The sequence below is a fragment of the Emiliania huxleyi genome (genome assembly GCF_000372725.1).
Source record: "Emiliania huxleyi CCMP1516 unplaced genomic scaffold EMIHUscaffold_66, whole genome shotgun sequence".
Lineage (NCBI taxonomy): Eukaryota > Haptophyta > Isochrysidales > Noelaerhabdaceae > Emiliania > Emiliania huxleyi.
Window position 1 is genome coordinate 172,778 of NW_005197053.1, and position 10,379 is coordinate 183,156.

The 10,379-nt window shown below is 63.0% G+C and overlaps 4 protein-coding genes across 4 annotated transcripts; 3 read left to right on the forward strand and 1 right to left on the reverse strand.

Annotated features, from left to right (window-relative positions):
* Positions 1–158: 158 nt before the first annotated feature.
* Positions 159–2,063, forward strand: EMIHUDRAFT_105179 (hypothetical protein; the record flags this gene model as incomplete). The annotated part of the gene is made up of 2 exons (XM_005762802.1): positions 159–975; positions 2,014–2,063. 2 exons carry the CDS (start codon positions 159–161, stop codon positions 2,061–2,063), a joined length of 867 nt encoding a protein of 288 aa, XP_005762859.1.
* Positions 2,064–4,301: 2,238 nt separating this feature from the next.
* On the reverse strand, positions 4,302–5,102 carry EMIHUDRAFT_215633 (hypothetical protein; the record flags this gene model as incomplete). Its single annotated transcript, XM_005762803.1, has 1 exon — positions 4,302–5,102. One exon carries the CDS (start codon positions 5,100–5,102, stop codon positions 4,302–4,304), a length of 801 nt encoding a protein of 266 aa, XP_005762860.1.
* A 1,656-nt stretch (positions 5,103–6,758) lies between these two features.
* Positions 6,759–7,802, forward strand: EMIHUDRAFT_311724 (hypothetical protein; the record flags this gene model as incomplete). Its single annotated transcript, XM_005762804.1, has 1 exon — positions 6,759–7,802. The coding sequence occupies one exon, from the start codon at positions 6,759–6,761 to the stop codon at positions 7,800–7,802; it is 1,044 nt and encodes a 347-aa protein (XP_005762861.1).
* A 382-nt stretch (positions 7,803–8,184) lies between these two features.
* On the forward strand, positions 8,185–10,247 carry EMIHUDRAFT_215635 (hypothetical protein; the record flags this gene model as incomplete). The annotated part of the gene is made up of 4 exons (XM_005762805.1): positions 8,185–8,919; positions 8,982–9,229; positions 9,750–9,835; positions 9,934–10,247. The coding sequence occupies 4 exons, from the start codon at positions 8,185–8,187 to the stop codon at positions 10,245–10,247; spliced, it is 1,383 nt and encodes a 460-aa protein (XP_005762862.1).
* Between the last annotated feature and the right edge of the window lie 132 nt (positions 10,248–10,379).

Genomic DNA, 10,379 nt, shown 5'->3' on the forward strand with positions numbered 1-10,379 from the left:
GGGGGTTCGCAAGGGGGTCGCGGCCAGGCCGAGCGAAAAAGAATTTTATCCGTAATTTCTCGGATTGGGTTCGCTCCGCCTCGCTCGTGTGTACAGCCCGGCGCGAGCTTTTCTTTATCTTTGGGGTTCGCGCGCTCACGCTGCTGACCAGCACCTGTATGTCGCGCTCCCCTCGCGCCGCACGCACCGAGGAGGACGCCCCTCCCACGGACTGGCTGGGCGAGCTGCCGCACGAGCTGCACCTCCGCATCCTCGAGGGCGTCGACGACTTCTCCGACTGCGCCGCCTTCAGCCTCGCGTCGCCGTGCCTCGGCCTCCTCGCCCTGCGCAGCGGCCTGGCGCGCTTCAAGGACCCGCTCTTCGCCGTGGCGATGCGGCTGCAGATCGCGCAGCAGTGCGTTGGGTCGGTCGGCACAGTGTCGGTGTCGCTCAGCGAGGACACCCTTCGCAGATACGCCGCCGACCGCCGTGCCAGCGCCGACCACTTCCCGTGGCTTGCGAGGGTGAGCCCGGCGCTCCGCCTCACGTCGGAAGTGGAGGGCGCTGGAGAGCGCCGAGCCGAGGTCTGGAGGCTGCAGCGCGGCGAGAATGGCACGATGCTGCGGTTGCGTCTTTTGCAGAGCGGCCAGGTGAAGCATTTCAAGGGCGAGCAAGGTGCGGAGCGGCTGGTGCGCGGTGTGTTTCCCAACGGCGGCGTGAAGCATTTCGAGGGCGAGCGAGGAGCGGAGCGGAAGGTGCGCATGGAGTTTCCCAACGGCAACGTGCAGCACTACGAGGGCGAGCGGGGTGCGGAGCGGGTGGTGTGCGCGGAGTTTCCCAACGGCAACGTGCAGTACTACGAGGGCGTGAAGGGTGCGGAGCGGATGGTGCGCGTGGAGTATGCCAACGGCGAGGTGCAGCTCTTCGAGGGCGAGCAAGGTGCGGAGCGGGTGGTGCGCGCGGTGTTTGCCAACGGTGCCGTTGCGTACTACGAGGGTGAGCTTCGGCGCGTACGCTGATGGATGAATGCTGCAAACTTTGAGACGCCGGCCGCGGAATTCTTTTTGATGTGGTTTTGTTATAGTCCCACCGCACACAAATGGTGTTATGGTAAAAGATTTTTACAACAAAACTCCCTCGCACGACACTGGGCGGGTTGTTGCACGAGTATATGGGCCACGATGTCTCAAATATGAGGGGTTTTGACTCCTACCGGCTCCTGACGCTATCCCTGGCAGCTCTAATGACCAGGATCAGTAGTGTTGTGATAGAGGGTGCCCATACTTGCGCAGGAGCTGCCACACTCGCCCGGACCGTCCCCTTCTGGGGCCGGTTCCGCAGCCCGCGAGAGCCGACAGCGGGGCCGTGCCGCGGGTGCCTACTGCCGAGTGCCACAAACACTGCGCCGTCCCGCCATCACCTACAGGCTGTCTTGTGTGATGGTTGGGATGTCCAAACGCCACCATCTTGGCTCTTGCGACCTCAAACCCGCGAGCTGTATGGGTGGTCCTGACGTCGACAGACGCCCGATGACCACGGTGAAGCTGAGCCGGAACGAGTCGACAAGTCTCGTCTGAGCCCGTGGCGGTCGCCGGCTGAGTCGCTGTGCACGGGCCGGTACCTCAGGCGTCACCTCCGCAGCCTCAGGTCTCACACTCCATCACCTCCGCCAGGACGCCGTCGGTGGCACGCTCGGCGGCGACTTTGTGGCAGCCCCACAGCGAGCGCGGCGTCGAGCCTAATCGGTCTGGTCGGTCGGCCGCACTCACTGGGTGCCAGGGAGTGCGGCCGACACTCGAGCGGTGCTTCCTGGCAGCGCGCGCCGGCTGTGGGGCTGCAACAAACTCGAGACACGCTTTTTTGGGACATTTTCGACGCTTTTGGCCCATATACTCGTGCAACAACCCGGGCACGGGACTGGCGCGCACTCGGGCACTAACACACAGGTACACCACGGGAGAGCCGCCTAAGCGACTCCTGCGAGAGTGGCGAGGCAATTAGCTTCGTGCACCCGCCCACCCCCGCCCGCCACAGGCAAGCTCATTCACAATCTGCTCTGCGATTGCCGTGTGAAGAACGACTGAGATACGCTGCTTCTGCAGCCCCAGCCAATTCTTAGTGGTCCAAGTCACCCCATCGAGGTACTGGGCCCGCGTCTGCTTGTTAAAGAATTCAAGCCTGGGCACGCTCTTCTGGAGATGACTGCTCTATTTATTTTATCTCGCACACGCACGATTCACACAGCAGGCAAAGCGCGGACGACGGCTTCTCTAATAATAGAAGGGAAACGAAATTAACAAGCAAACCCATCGCACGACACTGGGCTCGGGACTGGTGCGCACTGGCACTAACACAGGTACACCACGGGAGCCGAGCGAAAAGAATTTCAAGACTAAAAAAAATCAGAGTTCTAGACGTGGCCTCGTATTACGCACTGCTGAATGGGGTGCTCGAACATGATAGTTTTCCCGCTGAGCCTTTCCGATAGCTTTCCCCCGCTCTCCGCCGGCCGGCAGCCTGGGTGGGTAGCGAGGCCATCTTCGACCCAAGGGCGGCATGCCTCAGCAGCCTAGGGATCATATACCTGCCCTGTGATCTGCCCTAGGGAGATGGGATCCTGCTGAGGACCTCTGTTTCTCGTGAGGACCTCTCGTGAGGACCTCTCGTGAGACGTGACGTTCTCGTGAGGACCTCTCGTGACCTAGCTTGTGAGGGGACCTCTCGTGAGGACCTCACTCCAAGATAGTCCAATACTTAGTTGTTTGTTGTTGGCCTCCTCCGCGCAACATTGCCCTGTGATCTTATCTGCCCCGCGGGAGCGATCTCATCTGACTGCTATGTGAGATTCATTGAGGACGACCAATCATTCTGCTGGATTTCTAGATATTGGCCGCAAGCCCCCACACGCACACACAACCACTCTGAAGAACCACCTCGTTTTGATCGCTACGCCAGAGAGGACGATCTCCACTCTGCTGGATTGTATCCCTCACACGCTGTGTCCTGTGAGGAAAAGAATTTTACAACAAAACTCCCTCGCACAACACTGGGCACGGGACTGGCGCGCACTGGCACTAACACAGGTACACCACGGAGGAAAAGAATAAAAAACAAGCTCCAAGTGCTCCAAGCGAACCCCAATTGGACCGATTTCTTCTGTGAGGAAAACAAGAATAGGGGACAGGGGGAAGTGATGCACGTATCACACCAAATGGCTGGGAGAGCACTATAACACACCCACACCCTTTTCTATCCATGCGAAAGGCTTTTGTTGTAAAATTCTATCCATGTAGTACGACCCATGTCGACTGCATTTCTGTGCAGGCCGGAAGACGCACAAAAGGGCTGCGTGCGCTGGCTGGCAACCGTAAGCACACGCCTCGAGGCTGTACCTGAAGAGGTGCTTGCAGGCCCCTTGAGAAGTAGACGTCGATCTGTGCGCCGTGAAGCAGGACAGGGGCGTGCTATGTGAGGACCTCCGTTGGTGAGGACCTCGGATTGTGAGGGCCTCTCTCTGTGGTGGTGCGGACTTGCTGAGTCGTGTGTGCTCCTTTTTGCTTGCTAAGACTGGAACATTTTTTTCCATGAATTCACACGTGTGTGTCATCGCATTACGCATGTGCATGTGATATGTGTCACAATAATGCCATTGAATCAATCCGATCCGATTAGAATTTACAGTATCATGGGCGGACACTCTTGGAGCACTTGACGGGGTAGTCGCACTTGCCACACACTTGGTCTTGGAGAGTGCGGGGTTGGGGTTGTTTTCTATGTTCACCCCAGGGTTGTTCCCGAAGACGCGTCTCAGGCCTAGGCCCTAAGGAAGGCTTCGGTGTGCGACGGCCGGGTTCGGCTTCGGGGTCTACACGGCTCCGAGGCTCCGTAGACCGTAGAGGCTAGAGCGGCTCGCCCTGTCTTTCTTAACATATGGTTCATGGAAACCAACGCACGTGAATACTCCTGTGTACACTCGACGTGACACCACGCTCCACGCCGCCCGTCGCCGCGCCGGCGTCCGGCGAGGGGCATTCTTGTGCGACCTAAGTGGGGCACGCTCGAGTGGCGGGGAGGGGGCGACATGGCACGAAATCATTCAAGATGCATGTGCGTCATGTGGGCGAGCTGATCTCCACAATCCACAGACGCGCGATGCGAGCGCGTCACAACGCACAAGTACAAGTGCCTCTCGACTGCCTGTATTGGGAACCATGGTCCACCTGTATTGGATTACAGCGTGGCCCTCCCACCCACAGGCCACAGGCGGCGTCATTATTGGGCTGCGCCAGCGCGAGTGCGCGATGACGAAAAGAGGCTCACCTCTAAGATCGCCGAGCGAATACGTTCATCAACTTGGTGAACAGCGCGTTGTAGACACCGTCGCTGCCAGACTTTGCGCGCGCGACGGCGCCGTGCTTTGGTCGCAAAACAGCCAGAGTGTCGCGCACCGTCACGACGTGATAATAGTTCAGGATCGCCTCATGATTGGTGTGCCTAGAGCTGTCGTGTATGAGCACGGTGGTGCGATTGTGCATCAAGCGCAAGGCATAGAGCGCGCACGCCTCTCGAAAGCGGCCATCTACCAAGATGAGGTCGTAGCAGCAGCGCGAGGTCGGGATAGACTGGATGTACGAGCGTGATTGCTGCTCACGCAAGGCGGCACTGCGCTTACTCCAGTCTTTGGGGTTCCCCCACATGATAGTCTCTCCGATGTTGCCAAGATGAAACGTCAGAGAGCCTGCAGCCTCAGCATCACGGATCGGTGAATGACTCCGAAGGACGTCCAACCAGCCCTGACTGCTATCGATTGCGTCGACCTTCAGTGGCTCTAGGTGTGTGAGAGTCGCACGCCATGCCGCCATCACTGTGGAGCCGCCTGTACCCCACTCCAGATAAGTCGACGATTGGTTCAGCAATGAGAACCAAAGCTGTGCCTCTGCGGTCGTCATCCGCATGGTTGCGTTGGCGAGCGTGCCAAATTTGGCGTCCATGCTGCGTGCCGCGTGAAGGCCCTTGAAGCTCTCCCTCGCAAGCGCCATAGGGTTCGCGTCGCGAGAATGAGAGTACATCGCAGGAGCATGGCCTATCAGCGCGACCGCCACCCGCAAGGCGACGTGGAGCATATCTGTGAGGGCTGAAGGAAAACAGACGCTCTCACTGGCGGTCTGTTTTCTTTCTTTTCACGCCACTCTCGAAAGTGCGACAGGGCGCGAGGCGGAGCTGTCTCGACGCAGTGTACCACCACCCACGCTGTAGAAGGACAGAGAATAGTTCCCTCCCCCCCTCGGAGGGGGCCGGGCGAGGCGCACCCCGAGGGCCCCCCTCTTTCCCCTTCACCCCTCGGAGGGGGCCGGGCGAGGCGTAACCCGAGGGCCCTCTTCCCTGACCCCGACCGCCTGCCTGCCTGCCCTGCCCGCCTGGCTGATAAGATCTTTTCACCTCCTCATTGGTGGAGTATAGGTACGAGGGGGGTGGCGCATCTCTTGCGGGTCTCGCCAGGGGCGCCTACTAACCTCGCTTGCGAGGGGCGTGTGGCATGTCTGAACGGACTCGTGAGGGGAGCCTGCCAACCTCATTCGTCGAAGCGGCGCTTTGTACCCACACCCACCCCGCCGCATTCGTCGCCGGCGCGCGACAGGCTCCCGTCGGCCGGACTGCCCTCGACGAGTGGGTGTCGCCAACCAAGGCGACACGCACTCGAGGGTAGTGCCGACGGGACGCGGCTCGAAGGGCGTGGCTCCGCAGCGCGACTGGCACTCGTCGCAGAGGCCTCGCATTCGACAAGTCGGGAACGGCTCTACCCGCAACTTATTGCTAACACGCGCGCACCGCCGAGCCTGCGGCGGGCGCGCTGCAGCCGCACGTCTACCTTCGTCATAGTGCCACGACGTGCGGCCTACATCGAACGCCTGTATGCCATGCGCGCGGACCACGCTTGCGTGGATACGTGGCTGGCACGTCCAGGCTGACCCCTGACCCGTGTAGGTAGGTAGGTAGAAAGGTGAAGAACAGCCAGGCTCGGACTGGACACCAACGCGGTATGGGTGGACGCTAGACAGATGATGACGACACGCACGAGCGACACACAGACACAAACAGGCTCACAAGACACACAGCCAGCGGGCTGCCACACACCCTGAGTAGGCGTACACATAACTCAAGGCCACATCCTCCCTGTCGCCCCCCCCAGCCAGCACTCCAAGGTGCCAAGAGAACAAACAAGCGTTGATAGCTTTTCTTCATCGTCACGCTGCTACTACTGCCAGCCATCTAGCGTGCTGAGAAGTGCGTGTGTGCGTTGTTTGTGGGACAGTGTGGTGGGTGCGAACGGTTAGCGAGCGCGAAGAGGGGGGGGGGGGGGCGCAGTGGCGTCGCGTTCGGACAAGGCCGAGCGAAAAGAATTTTACAAGGCAAATTCTTCTCGGATGGGTTCGCTCCGCCTCGTGTGCCTCGCACAGAACGCGTTGCAAGCTTTTCTCATCTCATGGGGTTCGCGCTCGTCACCCCCCCCCGCCCCCCGGGGAACGCTGCTTCTGCCGCTGTGACCAGCACCTCCGTATATGTGTATGTCGCGCTCCCCTCGCGCCGCACGCACCGAGGAGGACGCCCCGCCCACGGACTGGCTGGGCGAGCTGCCGCCGGAGCTGCACCTCCGCATCCTCGAGGGCGTCGACGACTTCTCCGACTGCGCCGCCTTCAGCCTCGCGTCGCCGTGCCTCGGCCTCCTCGCCCTGCGCAGCGGCCTGGCGCGCTTCAAGGACCCGCTCTACGCCGTGGCGATGCGGCTGCTGCTTGTCCAGCGCCGCTGCGCCGACCCCTTCGTCACGGTGTCGGTGTCGCTCAGCGAGGACACCCTTCGCAGATACGCCGCCGACCGCCGCGCCAGCGCCGACCACTTCCCGTGGCTTGCGAGGGTGAGCCCGGCGCTCCGCCTCACGTCGGAAGTGACGGGTGCTGGCGCGAGTCGCGCCGAATACTGGAGACTGCGGCGCGGCGAAGAGAATGGCGCGAATCTGCGGCGACGCCTCTTGCAGTCCGGCAAGGTGCAGCACTACGAGGGCGAGCGAGGCGCGGAGCGGTGGGTGCGCATGGAGTTAGCCAGCGGCAACGTGCAGCACTACGAGGGCGAGCGGGGTGCGGAGCGGGTGGTGTGCGCGGAGTTTCCCAGTGGCAACGTGAAGTACTACGAGGGCGAAAAAGGCGCGGAGCGGAGGGTGCGCACGGTGTTTGCCGACGGCAACGTGCAGTACTACGAGGGCGAGAAGGGTGCGGAGCGGATGGTGCGCGTGGAGTATACCGACGGCAACGTGCAGTACTACGAGGGCGAGAAGGGTGCGGAGCGGATGGTGCGCGTGGAGTATACCGACGGCGAGGTGCAGCTCTTCGAGGGCGAGAAAGGTGCGGAGCGGAAGGTGCGCGCGGTGTTTAACGGCGACGTGCAGCACTACGAGGGCGAGCGAGGCGCGGAGCGGGTGGTGCGCATGGTGTTTGCCAACGGCAACGTGGTGCACTTCGAGGGCGAGAGAGCTGCGGAGCGGATGGTGCGCATGGAGTTGCCCGACGGCACTGTGCTGCACTACGAGGGCGACAAAGGTGCGGAGCGGTGTGTGCGCATGGAGTTGGCCGACGGCACTGTGCTGCACTACGAGGGCGAGCGAGGTGCGGAGCGGATGGCGCAGGCAGGCGCGAGCGAGGACAAGGCGGCCGCGGAGAAGCGCTACAAGGCCATGCGGGTCGCAGAGCTGAGGAGCGAGTGCGGGCGCCTCGGCTTGGCCACCACCGGCGTCAAAGCAGCGCTCGTGGCGCGCCTCCTGGCGGCCTGAGCCTGTATCCTGTTGAACACTCGCACCTAGACGTTTTTGCTGCACAGGCCACAGCGATCAGGCATCAGCGTCCGACACGCGACACAAGGCGGTCTGTGGATGCGAGGCAGCGGCTTTCCCCCATGACCGATGTGCATCATCCCGATCCACCGTAAGTGTACGTAAGCCCCATGGTGGGGGAGTAACGAACCGGACACGCTCGGACATGGGCAAGAGATAGACGACCTAGTGGGTGGCGGGGAGTGGAGGCGAGGCGCGCCGCAAGTTGTTTAAATTCTTCTGCCCTCATCGCCAGCAAACTCCTCTGCCCGCTCCGGGACGCACGCATCTCGCTCGACGACAAGAGACATGTCCCATCGGACCGAGGAGCGTCGCTGGCGTGATGAGCAACGGCGCGCCGAGTGCGGACGCGAAGAGTGGCGATGGCAGGGCGAGCGACGGCGGTCGCGATCACGCGATGAGCCGCGGCGGGATGAGCTGCGACGGCGCGACGAGCGTTGGCAAGGCGAGCAATGGCCGCACCATGACGGGCGGCATGACGGGCGGCTTGGCTACAACGACTCTTGGTGCAGTGGTCGCGAGCAGCGAAGGCACGCTGAGCCGCAATGGCCCAATGAGCGATGGCACGACGAGCCATTGCGCGGCGAGCAATGGCCGAACCATGACAGGCGGCATGACGAGCGGCGCGGCTACAACGACTCTTGGTGCGGAGGTCGCGAGCAGCGAAGGCACGCTGAGCCACAATTGCCCGCTGAGCGATGGCGCGACGAGCCATGGCGAGGCGAGCAACGGCCGCATCGTGACGGGCGGCATGACGAGCGGCATGACGAGCGGCGCGGCTACAACGACTCTTGGTGCAGTGGTCGCGAGCAGCGAAGGCACGCTGAGCCACAATTGCCCGCTGAGCGATGGCGCGACGAGCCATGGCGAGGCGAGCAACGGCCGCATCATGACGGGCGGCATGATGAGCGGCGCGGCTACGACGATCGGGGCAGAGGCGAGCGCGCGCGCGACTGGCACGATCGGCGCGAGGATCGGTACCACGATCCCAGGCGCGACCATGACCGGCGCGACCTCCGCGGCGAGGGGCAGCCTCAGCACAGCGACCGCCGGTGGAGTCCGCCGATGCGTGGTGCGGGATCGCGCGAAGATCGGCACACCTCTGCTGCCGGTGGTCAGCTCAATGCTAAGCAGCTCAGCAGCCACATCTCAAATGCTGGCAGCGCTGACGCATTGCTCGCGCTCTTTGCTGCCCACAGCGCGAGCTTAAACCACATCCGCGCTGCGAACCTGTGGAACAAACTGGGCAAGCAGCGCGTCGAGCGGCGGCACGAGGAGCAACTTGAGCAGCTGGTGCAGCGCACGCTGGACCTCATTTCTTCGTGCGACGCACGGGGACTGGCAAACATCGCTCACGGCGTGGCAAAGTGCGGCCTGCAAGCGAGGATGGTGCGCCCATTGTTCGTAGCGGTGGCGGAGGCGGCGGTGCGGACGGGCTGGCTCGCTTCAACCCGCAGGGGCTGGCCAACACGGTGTGGGCGTTCGCGATGGCGGGCGTGGCTGCGAACGCGCTGTACGCGGCGGTGGCGGAGGCGGCGGTGCGGAGCGGGCTGGCTGGCTTCAAGCCGCAGGACCTGGCCAACACGGTGTGGGCGTACGCGACGGCGGGCATGGCTGCGGACGCGCTGTACGCGGCGGTGGCGGAGGCGGCGGTGCACGGCGGGCTGGCTGGCTTCAACCCTCAGAACCTGGCCAACACGGTGTGGGCGTTTGCGACGGCGGGCGTGGCTGCGGACGCGCTGTACGCGGCGGTGGCGGTCCGGAGGCGGCGGTGCACGGCGGGCTGGCTGGCTTCAACCCTCAGAACCTGGCCAACACGGTGTGGGCGTTTGCGACGGCAGACCACTATCACCAGGCGCTGCTTGCCGACTGCTCGCGCGTGATCAGCGACTCGCTCGCGCGGGATCCGTCAAGGTGGAGCGAGGAGGGCCGCGTTCAGCTGCACCAGTGGCAGCTCTGGCTCTCCCTGGAACGTGGGGCAGACGGCCAGCAGCATCTCCTCCCCGCCTCCCACCCAGCGCCAGCTCTGTCGCCCGCGACGCTATGGTGGCGACCGTAGCTCGGCCGTCAGGCTTGCAGCGTTCGGTTGCGGCTGCCCTCGCCGCCGTCCGGCACGGCTTCGAGGAGGAGCATCTCGAGCCGCGCACCGGCTACTCGCTCGACCTTGCGCTGCCCTCGTCACGCATCGCGATTGAGGTGGACGGCCCCTCTCACTTCCTGCTGCCCAACGGCCTGGGCGTGCGCCAACCCAACGGGCCAACGCTGCTCAAGCGGCGCTTCCTCGCGGCGGCTGGCTGGAGGGTGATCAGCGTTCCATTCTACGAGTGGGACGGCTTCGCGAGGGCCAATGAGAGGCAAACCTACCTGCAGAAGCTGTTAGGCTAGAGCCGTAGTACACACACACCACACACACACACACTGACACACACACACACACACACGTTCGAGTCGTCTCAAACATTGAGCAGCGGAGGTGTGCCGAGGGGGACCGGGAGGCGGTAAGTCGTTGTCGCCCGG